Genomic DNA, 15,787 nt, shown 5'->3' on the forward strand with positions numbered 1-15,787 from the left:
TTGGGGTGCCCAGGGGTCACAGTGGTGACCCCTGAAGTCTCCCGTGTTACCACGTGGTCTCCCTTGCGACCCCTAAATGTAAGATCGTGGCTGGAGCTGTGGACAGCACCATGTGGCTCTTTGATTTTGGAGTGGCTGGATTTCTTGTTAAGGCCTCTTATAAAAACAGGGGGTTCCACAAGTGTAAAAATTTGAGCAGTGACCCTGAATGAGAAAGAAAAGGAATAACAATTAATTTGACTTCTTGGAATTCTATACAATAATTGCTAGACTCATTTAAGGTTTATTTCAGGCACACTTTAGGGGGAGAGTCACTGATTTAGTCTGTTCTTAAACACCTCAACTCAGCCTTTCATCCTTCTGAGGTAGATAAATGAGCACTGGGAGGTTTGAGCTGGTTTTCAATGTTTGCTAGTTTTTGTGGATCCTTGTGTCATGGGATCAATTTACGCCTGATAGCTCCTAATAAAACGAATAGAGCATTGTTTCAAATAAAAAGATGTTATAATTCAATGGACGGTGGTGCCAGCCTCTTTTTCTGCCAGATAAATGAGTATCAACACAGGTTGGGTGATATTGTATGTATATTTGTTCACATAAAGTACTTAAGCATTCCTGCTATATAAAAACAAATCATTATCATTTGGCCTTGGATGTCTGCTTGTATTCACAGTAATTTGGTAACAAGGACATATACAAACTGATATTAATGAGACATATGGTGATCCATTCTTGTATGAAATATATATCACATTGTAGTGATATCCTAACCATATTTTTTGTAGAGTACTTAGGAACAGTGCTATGTGATGCCATTTACTGTTTGGTCAAGGGGTGAAAGGTTGTTTCATCACTTACCATGATGTCACTTCGAGGTGGGGTCAAAATACATATCTTCCTGTGATGTCAACAGAGGTCAAGGGTCGTGTGATGTCACTTCTGCTACCCCTGGCATTTTGGTCAAATGACGTCCCAGCTGTAACCCCACTTATAGACATATGCTAACGGGCAAATTAATCTGGATCAGTAGAATGATAATATGAATCAGAGGTTGGCAGTGGCCACAGAGAGGGAGTAGAGCAGAAAACCACCACAGCAAGCAGACATTGACAGAAAAGAGTGAACCTGTGTACCCAACAGTAGGCCCTTTAAGACAAGGTAGCAATACTTTGAGATGGATGGAGGTGCAGAATATACTCAAACATCAATAAACAGACTGACTCAGGAAGTTGGCAAAGTACGTCTATTTTAATATCAATTATCTAAAACAGAGAGTTACAACGAACATCAACAAACATCCGTCTGATCTTCTCACTCAACGAATTTCATAAAAAATACAACATTTAGAGTACAAATTCATCATCATTGAAGTCAATCAATGTGACAAACTACAAAAACCTACGCGGGAAAGTGAGTGGCTTAACGGGAACATCTAGGTATACGTTCCATACTTGTTAGGAAGGTGATTGGATCTCTAACATCAACTAAGCCCTCCTCTAGTGCAAGTCACTACGAACGTCATCAGATACACAACATCCCATTGGTTATACAAACTATAGGGCTCTCTATTAGGTGTACCTCTACAATTGGTTGGCACCCTTGAACCGCTCTGTACTATTCCACACAGGCTAGCAGCACGCAGGCTGGCACCCAGGTGCTGGTGGGCGGTCATAACCATAGCTTCCCATCTCATTAGCCTGTCATCTATCATCACTCTTGCGGTCTGCCAGTCAATTAGCCCTTCGATCTTTGGCCTAGGAAATATTCTCTGTGCCTGAGAATAAAAGGGAGTAGAGGCAAACGCTGTCTCTTGGTTTTGATACAGCTCAACTCAGTATCTATTTTCATCCATGTGACTAGAGATCATGTTTCGGTATTTGAAAGACTATTAAATGATGAACCTCTGATGTCTTCAATGTTCTTGCTCCTCACCTCAAACAGGAGTTTGTTCATTTTACAGGTTTTGTAGCTAATGAATATCCAAGCTCAGGGTGGCCTTGCCTTCCTGGTACTGGGCCAGCCAAGCTCTTCTTGAATATAAAGCCTGCCTATTTACTGGGGTCAAACTCTGCTAAAGTGCTTTGTGGAACATCCATAGTCTATACATTCTTAGGCATATACGTTGGCGCATTGCTGCAATCTATTCACTACGTAGCCAGCCTTTCTTTGTCTACTTGCGTTACTGCGTCTGTACAATTGTAAAATGACTTTGACGTATTCTTCATCATTTCTGTAGCATGAGCATCGTCATCCCGAGCCCGAAATGTCGTTCATCTTTAACACCTCCTCCTTAGATCTTCATAGAATGCTTACATTCTTCAGCCTCTTGACTCTTCTCTGGATACGACAGCTCTGCTTCGCATGACGTCATCAATCTTCTCTTTTACTCGTTTTTCACTCTTCTTCTTGGATTTCATTCAAATGACCATCACATTGTCGGGAGTGCATATATGGCTTTCTCAATGGGTATCTTACTTCCAGGATTCTTTTCAGTATAGGTACTCTGACTTGCACTGCACATGTCTCACACTCTGGCTCCCAACACATAGGAATCATGGGGACAGAGCTTTGAGTGGGGGTACTTTGCTCCACTTCTAAAGGAGATCTCATTAGGATATAGGATAAACCTGCAATGCTCCCAGTTTCCTCACTTGGGAATCCAATTCCAATCGCAGGTCAACAGGTGGTATAATTACTCATTATTATAACCAACATTATGGTACTAATTTCTTGGGAATATAATTGGATTCCCATCTCTGGGGCAGTTCCCCCTCCTGAGGAGCAGGTTCTATGGATTTTGCTATTCTCTCCCAGTCTCTACACATCTGTGCATCCAGTCCTGCGCTACAGGAGATGGCACCATAACAATCATTGGGTGTAGATAGGCCCTTTACAAATATCAGAAAAACAATGCCCAGTCAGGTGCGCTAGCACGCACTCTGTCAGTTTGCACCCATGTGCCTGAGTGCAGAGCTGTCAGATTGTGGCATTCTGGTTGTCAACTCTATTTCACACATTGACGGGCGCTCCCGGGATTCCCTACAGGCGGTGGGACTGACTGGTCCGGGAGGACAGCTAAGGGGTAACGTGTTTGTCGTGGATGCAAGTCAATGCTTAGCAACATAGGTTTGCATCCCGGTCCTGTAATTAGAGGTTGGTCTCCAGTATTATGCATGTAATACAAGATTAATTAATTCCCCTGAAATGTGTAGGGGCATTCCATGTTTTCTAGTCAGGATGGGTGACGTGGCACCTTGCCTGGGTTGAGGTCACTGTTGGGAGGTTTGGTAATATGTGACAGCCCACTGCCTCACTCCACACACACACAAACACACACACCCCTTTCGGATATCTGTGACACCTTTCACCTCGTCTCCTTTCTAACCCTTCGGGGCATGCAGAAGGGGAATGTATACCACGTCATGAACGGTCTATATTCTGAACCTCCGTCAGTAACATTTTCATTCAAAAAATTCTTCCATAGTCGTATCATGTTCTGGAGAAAAGGAACTAATTTCCATCATGTTGCACACATGCTAACAAACAAACACAAGCCAGGCCAACAGTTGTGGCTTTTGTGTAGTCATGGTGTATATATTTTCCAAGTACTGATATAATAGTACTAATTGGCAAAAGAAAGGCGACAGCTGGAAAATGTAGGAGATATCTATTAGGCAACCATTAATGCCGGAAGCTGTCCCCCCAATCAAAAGCACCACACCAATATGCCTATTTATATTATTCAATCTAGCCCTGTGTAGGTATCATATCATACCATGTAGCTCCAACACCCATGTTCCATATATAAGCCATGAATCAGGCCAGTGTGTAGAAAGAATATATATTTATTAATGAACAGGAAAATAAATATTTGTACAAAATCTCAATTCACGCCATTTCACTCCGTGGCCCAAATGCCTTTCTTTCCTAACAATTCACTTTTCACACACATTGAAAACACTAGTTGGTTTAGGATAACACAGATCACAGACTATTTAACACCACAACATGTACAGTTTTCCTTCATTGGTTATTTCCACCCTGGTTACATAGAAACACAGGCCTAGAGAATACTGGGTCACCCACAAAATACTCTTAATGTACAGAATTGTGCAGCACATGGGACATGACAAAACAATTTAATTTGACAATATACTTTTCATGGGGTTAACTTTATGAAATGTAGCACCTTGAAACCAGACCGGACCATACACTTGCCAAGACACTTTACATAAAGTTTAATTTAGATAACATGCAACACTTTTCAATTGACAAAAGCAAACTCACACATGCAGCACTTTTTATTTTTAATCTCCCTGTGCACTTGGCAATGCTAGCAGTGTTGGAGCATAACAGACTTTTAAAAACAAAACACTTCTTATATATATATGGAACCCTTTTTCCTCCACAGGTAGGCAATGAAGCATCTCTCTTCTATCAGGGTTTACTTTCTCAACCTCTGCTGAAATGTGCTTTTAAATCAGTGACTTCACTCCATTTAAGTTGGCAAGACACTTTTCTGCCCCAGCCCAAACCCAGATATTAAGTTTACTATGGAAACCCTTCTGCTTTAGGGCAGGGTCTGGGGAATAGGGAGCAGATGGGAATTTTGTTTTTATGCACCCCTCCATTTAGGGAATTTTGGGGTTGTCAAAAAGAAATAGGAGTACCCAATTACTTTAACAAACTCTATTTCTATCCACACTGGAATCAATGCTTTTGATTTCAAATCTCAACAAAATCACCATGCGTCAGTTGGCTCCCTCCAGATTGTAGTCTTTCTCCTCGTCTAATCCACCTCAAAGGCAATCTTGGTTCTCAACAATTTTTCCAGAAGTTCCTACTCAGATGATTTCAGACAGCTCTCTATTTTTCCCATTGTGCGTCTCCTTATAAATCTTTAACCACTCCCCAAAGTATCTAAATTATCAGGTGCCAGTGTATTGGCTCTTGATATGAATTTGACATCTACTGTCCTGCCCTTTTCTCTGATTAGTCCTTTTTAGTTACTGGGCTCCATTCTTGGGAGTTTACGACTCTACACTTTTGAAATTGCATAGAGCACTTCAGTTATGACCTTAAAAACGACAACATGACATAAACGTTTATTTGACAAATAAGAGTCACAAACTATATTCCGAAATGGGTCAATCATGTTGGACTTAATAAAATGTGTCTGATTATGGAACAATGTTGTGGATTTGAAAGGCAGATTTTGTAATTTATTCAACAAAGATGACAGTTACCAACACAAGATGTTCTATACTGATATCTAATTCCACAAGCTATCATCTCCTTGAATCTCCACTTCATGACATTTCCTGGGAAGCTATCATCGCATTTCAGCTTATAACTTTAGTTCCCAACTTCAAATGTATGAGTTGAATCAACAGATAGGTCTTCTCATAAGCTTTCTAATGATATTTGAACCATTATTGTTCAAATTATCACTCCCGAGATAATGGCCAAATTATGATCCTGCATACAATCCTATGTGAAAAATATTGACATGCATATTTTTCTCTTCAGTTAAATGCCATATTTTTGGGCCTCTTGCCTTTGTTGATCCAATCCTGCCGTAAAAGCACTTAACATTTCTTTCTCCCAGGGCTAATGCCCATCAGTCCACTCTTCTTTGAGAGCAGAGAGTATAGCTCTGCCACTTGTCATCATGTGGTGGTCTCATGTTGCATGTTATCTACCAGTCAGTCCAGAGAGGGACAACACATTTATTTGAATTTTGGGGAATTATTCAGAGTTCTCAAACATTAGCTTGGTCATTATTTTCACAGTGTGGGTTAAATCTCCCTCCTTTTCTCTGCCAGTCCACCATGTGCTTTCAAATGACAGGAAAGTAGTTGTGCATTTTTAGGCCCCATTCATCCAGACACACATTAGTTGTGTCTTTGGGGCTGCATTTAACCCCACAGTTGTTGGTATCTGTGCATATTATGGCAATTCTTATCAAATTACTGTCTAATTCCCATAGAAGAGCCAAAAGTGTTGGCTTTGCCAATGCTTGTTTTTAACAGGAAATCAGTGAAAGTGACAGATGCAATCACACACATTCCTGCTATGGGAATTCCATTAAAAACACAAAGCTAGCTCAAAGATGTTCAGTGTGGCTGTTTGTGTTTTGGGTAAGAAGGGGCACTCAGACAGTAGGTATAGAGATTAGCATGGCCAAGAGAGATCAATGGGTGGGTAAATAGTCAAAGACCCAACACAGACTGTGTGTCCCTCCTCACATCCCTTTTTCGTTTTGGCAAATTTGTGTGGCACTTGTGCCACAAAATTACCAAAACCAATGTTACAGAAGAGAGAGGGAATGGGGGTTCTAAACTGAGAATACCTGGTTGGCATAGCAATGGGCAATACCATGGCGTGAAACTGCCAAATCACTAAAATCTCTTTTTTGAAACTCATCCACTTTAGTACCCAATGAGAAGTTCCTGATCAATATTTGCTCTAATCAGTAGCTTTGTAAGATGCAAGTTGGTGCCACGCTTTCCATTTCCCTGCTGCATAGTGATTTGATATTGGGCTATTTTTAGCTTTTTTGGCAGACAATTGGGCTATTTTGTAGCTACTTTTGCTGGCAGATATGTTTTTTTGTCCTCTCAAGGCTGCCTTTTTATACACCAACCAACCCAATACCCACTCTGCCAATTCCCAAGACCACTCTCTCTACCCCCACCAAACCCACTACCATTCTCTCTACCACCCTACCCACCCCCATTACATGAGCTGGTGGGGCTTTGTTTGGGCTACTTTTTGAAAAGCATTTGGGCAGAAATAAGGCAGACATGATCAAAGACAATAATAAATGACTGGTACACCTGTAAAATAAGGTTGTGTGAAGTCTACGTGACAGGTAAGTGGGCACAGTTAGGAATGCCTTTATTTAATACCACGCACTTTAGACATATGTTGAATAGCCGCTACAAAGTGATTCGTAAAGTGCTGCCATCAAAGCGCTGACGTTCATACGTCCTTTATTCAGCGATTGCTGATCGATCAGCAAATCCAATTGCTCGCAAAACAAGAGGGGAAGGAACATATGCAGATATTGTGTTACTCTTCCGGAGCGACGAGTGTGTTCGCCTGCTACACAAGAAAGTAGATGATTCCTGTCAAGAGACGTTCCAGCATTAAAGAGTTTATGTGCATGTCGTTGACCTACTGTCTCCGGCCCGCTTGTGCTTTCACTGAAATATCCGCACGCTGTATCATTAAAATGCACCACTAGTGACAGTCCACATCTTTATTATTCACTGCTGATATTGCCTGCTTTGCTTTTCTGTCACTCAGGAGGAGTCCGATTTGTCAGACTTTTTTAGACAAGGAAATAGACCTAGAAATAAAGCTGCCCCTCTACTGGCACCCACCCACCCTACTTCCACTCCCTCTACATCACCTACCCACTCTGCTCCCAACCACCCTACTCACACTCTCCCTATCCCCAGCTACCCACCCTACTCCCACTCTCTCTACCCCATCCACCCAACCTACTCCCACTCTCTCTACCCCCACCCATGCTACTCCCACTCTCTCTACCCCACCCACCCTACTCCAAATCTCTCTACCACTACTCACCCCATATTCAAACTATATATGACCACCCACCGAATGCCACCTCTCTCTACCCCACCCTCTCTACCAGAATCTACCCACCCTACCCCCACTCTCTCTACCCCAGCTACCTTACCCCCACACTCTCTACCCCCACCTGCCCCCACTCTCTCAACCCCTATTCATAGTATCCACACTCTCTCTACCCCCACACACCCTATCCCCACTAACTCTACCCCATGCACCCATCCTACCCCAACACTATCTACCCCCACTTACCCACCACCACTATCTCTACCCCCAACCACCCACCCTAACCCCACTCTCTCTACCCCCAACAAAAACCCTACCCACAATCTCTCTACCCCCACCCATCCTCCACACACTCTACCTCGACCCACTGCACCCGCACTCTCTATGTCCCCAACCACCCAGCCCACCCATCCCCTGACCCCCAATCTCTCCACTCTCTAACCCCACCCACCTTATCCCACTCCCTCCACCATCACCCACCCATCCTACACATGCTCTCTCTACCCCACCCCACCCCACCAAACCCCACTCTCTTTCCCCTCTCCAAACCCACCCTCACTCTCTCTACACCCACCACCTTACCTCCACCCAACTTACCCCCACCCTCTACCGCCACCCACCCTATCCCCCACTCTCTCTACCCCACTAACCCTACCTCCACTCACTCTACCCCAACCCACGCACCCTACTCCAACTCTCTCTACTCCTACACACCCACCCTACTCCAATTCTCTACCTCTACCCACACACCCTACTTCAACTCTCTCTAGCCCTACCCTACCAACGTCAACTCTATCTAACCCTACCCACTATCCTACCCCACTCTCTTTATCCTTACCCCCACCCTACCTCACTAACTCTACCCCCCACCCATCCATCCTACCCCCATTCTCTCTAGCCCCACCCACACACCCTACCCCACTATCTCTACCCCAAACCACCCACCCTAACCCCACTCTCTCTACCCCAATCACCCTATCCACACTATCTCTTCTCCCACCCTACCTCCACTCTCTCTACCCCACCCACCGTACCCCCACTCTCGCTGACCCCAACCACCAAGCCCACCCTCTCCTCCACCAAACCCCTACCCCCACTCTCTCCACTCTCTCCACTCTCTAACCGTACTCACCCACCCTACCCCCAATCTCTCTACCATAACCCACCCATCCTACACATGCTCTCTCTACCCCCACCCAAACCCCACTCTCTGTCCCCCTCCAAAACCCACTCACCCTACCCACACTCTCTCTACCCCCACCCAGCCTACACCCACCCTCTTTACCACATCCACCCAACACTCACTCTTGCTACCCTTTCTCTGACCCCCCTACCTCCAATCTCACTACCGTGCCTACCCTACCCCCACTACTATGGCCACCTCCACCACACAGCCTACCTCCACTTTCTTTAACCCCACTCTATCTCCACTCTCTCTACCCCTCCCACCCTAGCACTACTCTCTCTACTACCATGCACACTACCCCACTTTCTCTCTTCAACTGTCCACCCACCCTACCCCCACTCTCTCTACCCCCACCAACCCTACCTCCACTCTTTCCCCCACTCATCCTACCCCATTCTCTCTACTCCCATGCACCTACCACCACTCGCTCTAACCCCACCCACCCTAACCCCAATTTCTCTACCCCACCCACCCTATCCCCTCTTTCTACCTCACCCAACCTAACACGCACTCACTCTACCGCCCCCTACCCTACCCCCACACTCTCTGCCCTCACCCACCCTCACTCTCTCTACCCTTACCTACCCTACCCCTGCTCTCTCTACCCCACACATCCACCCTATCCCCACTCTCTCTAGCCCCACCCACCCTTCCTCACTCTCTGCTAACACCCATTCTCTCTACCCACTCTCTCTAACTCCACCGACCCTATCCCCACTCGATCTACACCCACTTTACCCCATCCCCCTGTCCCCTCTCATCCTTCCTCTCACACTCTCACTTTATTCCTTACCCTCTCACTCTCACCCTTTCTCGCTCATATTGATGCCCTCTATCAATGGCTTCCTCCCTTGCTTTAATCCCCTTCTCCTTCTCTTGCTCATCATCGATGGCACCCTCTATCAATGGCTTCCTCCCTCGCTCTATTCCCCTTCTCATTCTCTTGCTCATCATCAATGGCAACCTCTATCAATGGCTTCCTCCCTTGCTCTATTCCCCTTCTCATTCTCTTGCTCATCATCAATGGCACCCTCGATCCATAGCTTCCTCCCTTGCTCTAATCCCCTTCTCATTCTCTTGCTCATCATCAATGGCAACCTCTATCAATGGCTTCCTCCCTTGCTCTATTCCCCTTCTCATTTTCTTGCTCATCATCGATGGCGCCCTCTATCAGTGGCTTCCTCCCTTGCTCTATTCCCCTTCTCATTCTATTGCACACCTGCCCCCCTTATTGCATCCCCCTTTCAAACTTTGCACTCTCCTCCTTGCACCCTGGTGCCTATAAATGCAAAATGTAAAGAACACTATCAAACGCCAACACTATTGGCATTTCCAATGCTTGTTGCTCCTGCCTTCACTTCTCATGCCAATAGTCAAAGAACAAAACTAACAAAGCGTTTAAACGGATGGTTTTGCAACTCCTGAACCCTTTGTGCTTCCAGTGAAACTCCTGACCTACAGCTCCCACGTGCACTTATTCACGGCTACGGTGCCCCCCAATGGGCGCTGTTTTACAAAGAGTTGGAATAACGCAAGTACAGTAGGGTTCACTGGCTGTACTATCTCATTAGGTGCAAAATAGACTTCATAAAATGAACGCAAGCTGGAGAAGTTGGTGAACAGAAATCCAAGCAGCTTCAATGAAGACCTCACTTGTGAATTTTGGGTTATGGGGTGCTGATATAAACAGTTATATTTTCAAAGTTGCTCTGAACAGCCTGCACTATCACCCTGCAGATTTGTGTTTTCTTTGCACTGTGAACTCATGAACCTGTGTGCATATTAGATATGAGACATCATCACTTTGTTACAGAATCTGCAGTGATCATTTCAGGAAATGATGTGCACATGTAACTATATGATATACAATGACATAACATTCTCTTATCCAGCAAGGGGATTTAGACTCCCTGCAGCCGCCTCCCCCTTTCACAGTCATGCCTCTTCTAAGCGCTGTGATGAAATAGCCTTATAGAATGAGAGAAGTGTTATTATCACGGGATAGTGCCCGAGGGCCAGAGGTTGGGGAATACAATAATGGCCACTCCCAAGGTCTATAAGGCTATTAGCAAATGGTGGCAGTCGGCAATACATGTTTTGGTCGATTGATGCTGAAGTAAAAAGTTTACTTTAAGAGTGAGGAAAATAACGAAAGTTTGTGCATTAAAAGTGGTTTTATTTTGTACTAGGCAAATAACATGGCACTACGTTTACAGGTTAAGCATTTTAATTATAACTTGGTTGAACTGGAACAGGTTTAACATTAGCATACATTCAGTGTCATGTAAGTACACGGTTTGTCTACATGAAAGTGAAGGTATTTCCAATTGTTTTAGCTTTTTCTTTGGTGTGCTAAATAGCATCTGTAGCCAACAGAAGGTCCGCCCAGCGAGGAGGTGTCTTGTTGAAAAACATCTTACCTGGAAATTGCATTGTTGTTTCAATGTCTGCTTCTGTATACATAATGTTCAGAATGCAGTCAATACCAGTAGTTAATGAATGCACTCTAAACATGCTGATTGGTTGAGAGGAGGTCAATAACGATCTCCATGTGCCGAAAGATGTTATTAACCAATGGAACGATTCTCAGTTTATTGACCTGGGAAGGCTGAACGGCTGGATCAACCCAGTCAGGATTCGAATCTGTGAATGTGGCTTGCACACAATTGTCTATAGTGATAATTTAACTCGCTGCACTAATTTACCAGCCCACTTATATATCGAAATTATAATATGAATAATACTCACAGCCAGTTTAATAGAGGCATCTCTGAGCAAATAACCTTTGGGGGTATTTCTTTGATGGAGTTGTTGAGCAGGACACTAAGGAGAAAGAGTAAAAAACTAGGATTATTATGGAGGATGACACACAGTGCCCCTAATTCACAATACGTGCTGCAAGCGGAATGCAAGATCTATGTTGCTCCTCGCACTCTGCCTCCGAATCAGTTTAACGCAAGACACCTGATTCACAAGGCTGTCTGTAATTTATTCAAACATATTTTACCTAATGGAGAAGTGACCAAATTTATTTCACCGAAAAACTAAATTAACTTTTTACTTGACCCCCTGCATCCTCCCTCATCCCTCCCACCCTAACTTATACCCTTACCCCACACCCCACCTATTATGAACTATACATATACCACTTTACCTACCATTTTCAGTGAAATAAATTCGGTCACTTCTCCTTAGGTAAAATTGTATTCAGTGAAATGTAGGCATCCCGATTCACCAAGGATACCAGCATGCAGTAAGAGTACTGGCCAGCGAACGCAAGTACTCCCAGACTACCCTATCAGGGATATGTACTTTTCCGGTGAGCCCTCGACGCTCACATATACATTGACTCCCAGCATGCAGGTTTTGGGGTCACCGCTCTACAAACATGGCTACAGTACACAGCTTGTCAGTAACAGGAATATCATTCCCTGTCACTGGCAATGTTGCCTTCAGATAGAAATGCAACAGGATAGAAACGCTCATGCCTTATGTATTCCCTTTATCATGAGTTTACTTAAGAAACCAACTTCTGAACGTCCATGCGGGTCTCATGAGAACGTTGAGAATGTTGAGAATGTGACTCTCATTGGCCAGGGAAGGGCTGGTCCCCTTGGAAATAGTATTTAGTCTCTTACAGCCTTGATGGCTGAGCAACCAAAAGACTTGGGTTTCTAATTCTCTTCACCCCTCTTTATCACACTGTGTGTAATCAATCTATTATTTTACGACTCCCTTTTCTTTTCTAACAATATTGAGAGGAGGCTGAAAAGGACTTAATGTTTTTATGAACTCCTAAATAAAACAGAACAAATTTCCTGAACTGGACACCTTAATTGTCTGTATTCAAAAACCATAGGGCTGCCTGCATTCTTTGCTATCTGGGTTCTGATTTTATTTCACATTGATTGCCCTATATTCTCTCTCTATCAAGTGTCTGCCTCCTAATCAAGTGTCTGCCTCCGAATCACATGTCTACCTCCTTATCAAGTGTCTACCTCCTTATCAAGTGTCTGCCTCCGAATCAAGTGCCTGCCTCCTAATCAAGTGTCTGCCTCCGAATCACATGCCTACCTCCTTATCAAGTGTCTGCCTCCTAATCAAGTGTTTGCTTCCTAATCAAGTGGCTGCCTCTTTCTCAGGTTTCTGCCTCCTGCACAAGTGTTTTCCTCCTAATCAAATGTCTGCCTCCTTCTCAAGTAATTGCCTCCTAATCAAGTGCATGCCTCCTAATCAAGTGGCTGCCTCATTATCAAGTGTCTGTCTCCTTATCAGGTTTCTGCCTCCTAATCCGGTGTCTATCTCCCAATCAATTGGCTGCCTCCTTATAAAGTGGCTGCCTCCTAATGAAGAGGCTGCTTCCCAAACAAGTGTCTGCCTCCTAAACACGTGTCTGCCTCGTTATCAGGTTTCTGCCTCCTTATCAAGTTTCTGCCTCCTAATCAAGTGGCTGCCTCCTAATCAAGCGGCTGCCTCCTAATCAAGTGGCTGCCTCCTAATCAAGTGGCTGCCTCCTAATCACGTGGCTGCCTCCTAATCAAGTGTCTGCCTTCTAATCAAGTGGCTGCCTCCTAATCAAGTGGCTCCCACCTTATCAAGTGTCTGCCTCCTTATCAAGTGGCTGCTTCCTTATCAAGTGTCTGCCTCCTAATAAAGTGGCCGCCTCCTTCTCAAGTGTCTGCCTCCTCATCAAATGGCTGCCTCCCAAACAAGAGGTTGCCTCCCAAACAAGTGGCTGCCTCTCAAACACGTGGCTGCCTGCTTATCAAGTGTCTGCTTCCTTGTCAGGTGTCTGCCTCCCAATCAGGTGCCTGTCTACTAATCAAGTGTCTTCCTCCTGAACAAGTGTCTGCCTCCTTCTCAAGTGTCTGCCTCCTAATCAATTGGCTGCCTCCTCATCAAGTGTCTGCCTCCTAAGCAAGTGTCTGCCTCCTAATCAAGTGTCTGCCTTCTAAACAAGTGTCTGCCTCCTAATCAGGTGTCTGCCTCCTAATCAAGTGGCTGCCTCCTAATCAAGTGGCTGCCTCCTAATCAGGGGTCTGCCTCCTAATAAAAGGGCTGTCTCATTCTCAAGTGTCTGCCTCCTCATCAAGTATACTCCTCCTTCTCAAGTGGCTGCCTCCTAAACAAGTGTCTACCTCCTTATCAAGTGTCTGCCTCCTTATCAAGGGTCTACCTCCTAATCAAGTGTCTGCCTCCTAATCAAGTGGCTACCTCCTTATGAAGTGGCTGCCTCCTAATCAAGTGTCTGCCTCCTAAACAAGTGTCTGCCTCCTTCTCAAGTGGCAAGTGTCTGCCTCCTAATCAAGTGTTTGCCTTCTAATCAAGTCTCTGCCTCCTAATCAGGTGGCTGCCTCCTAATCTGGTGGCTGCCTCCTAATCAAGGGGCTGCCTCCTAATCAAGGGGCTGCCTCCTAATCTAGGGTCTGCCTCCTAATCTAGCATCTACCTCCTTACCTAGCGTCTGCCTCCTAATCTAGCGTCTGCCTCCTTACCTAGCGTCTGCCTCCTTATCACATGTATGCCTCCTTATGTATTTTTATAGTTTGGTAACCTCAAAGCAAATCAAGCTGACTTGACTGCCTGACAGTTTTACTTTCCCATTCACTCCTTATTCTTTCTGGCAATGCAGCACGTGGCTGAATGATGGTCCGGCTCATGAATACTTGGATGTTTGCTACACCAGTTCAGCAAGCGTTCTTAAAACTATGGTGGGTTATAGTTCCAGCTAATACATCTCACTTTGAGGCTCTTTTTCTACCTGGATGTAGATCCTAATCATGCAATATTCTCCAGTTCCTCCAATGCGTGTTGCCCTCCCACCCCCAGTCAGTTGCACACCCACCCCAGCGCCTGAGGCTTCATGACCGCTTTTAGAATGATCCTTCCCACACACATGGAGCTGGTGGGTTTAAAGCTAGCTCGACTCCTCACAATTTAAGGTGAATGAGCTTGTGCCTCATGCAGGTCTGTGGGTGCCAAAAATCAAGGGTTGCCACCCTCAGCTGGACAGATGTTTTGGACTACAACTCCCACCAACACAACACCATTTACTCTGCTGGCTAGGGCTGGCGGGAGTTGTAGTGCAACACATCTGGAGAGCCATGATTGCAGACCTAGGCTGTAAATGAACACACTGGACAAGTAGGGTTTCTACTGTGTCTGGACACTTGACCTACCCATCAAGCTATGCATCAGGAGCACTATGTGATACTTACAGTAAGAACAGCGAATGCAGCCCCATGAAAGATCCGGGCGCAATCTTGGACAGTCGATTGTTGTCAAGAATCCTGAAACATAAAGTAGGGAAAGGTTGGCCAACAGCATGGATGTAATCTCTGCAGCAGCTGGGCTCACAATCAATGCTTACACTGTCATGTTTTAGCCTTTGTTTGCTGAAGCATTAATAACCACGGAAACCGGGCAATAACCGGCGTTAAAGGCCCAACCACCAAGTTAAAGATGAGAGTGAAGGGAGGGCGTTTAACAAGGTCTCCAGTGTCTGTGGTGTCTGGTACATTCCAGCCTGGTAGCAAATTACTTTTTTAGTACCTGGGCCAAATTCCTGGGTGCTAGTTTTTCTCAAAGAGAATCACATCCGAGCTCCAAACACAACGTTTTCTCATCACATACGTGTTTTCCTTTGATAAAAAAAATCCTTGCTGGCACCATCACCATGGAAACAAATGCGCACTGGCAAGGTCAAAAGGGATGGCATGTTGCTTTTTGATTATGGATGAATAGAAGGATGGCCGGCTAGGTTTGAGTGCGTGTATGGAGAATGGATGGATAGATGGATGGATGAGTTGATGAGTGTGACTGTTTAGATGGATTCTGAATGTGATTAGCGGATGGCTGTTGTATTTGTGGACATGGGTAAAACATTTGATTGTGTGATTAAAAGTATGGATGGGTGTAATCAGTGAATGGATGACATTGTGTGTTTGCAGGGGTATGAATGTGTGTCTGTATCTCACTTCTGCCACTATATCCCTA

At 44.9% G+C, this 15,787-nt stretch overlaps 1 protein-coding gene across 1 annotated transcript in view; it reads right to left on the minus strand.

Moving 5' to 3' along the window:
• Positions 1 to 15,787, minus strand: part of LOC138480782 (relaxin receptor 1-like) — a 583,697-nt gene that overhangs the window by 449,511 nt on the left and 118,399 nt on the right. Inside the window, exons 6-7 of the mRNA XM_069612524.1 lie at positions 15,010 to 15,081; positions 11,540 to 11,614 (exon numbers count right to left, since the gene is read on the minus strand). Of these exons, the coding sequence (XP_069468625.1) occupies positions 11,540 to 11,614; positions 15,010 to 15,081 (147 nt within the window). The remainder of the gene's footprint in view (positions 1 to 11,539; positions 11,615 to 15,009; positions 15,082 to 15,787) is intronic.

This window comes from Ambystoma mexicanum, chromosome 5p, assembly GCF_040938575.1.
Source record: "Ambystoma mexicanum isolate Mex_15411 chromosome 5p, UKY_AmexF1_1, whole genome shotgun sequence".
Taxonomy (NCBI): domain Eukaryota; kingdom Metazoa; phylum Chordata; class Amphibia; order Caudata; family Ambystomatidae; genus Ambystoma; species Ambystoma mexicanum.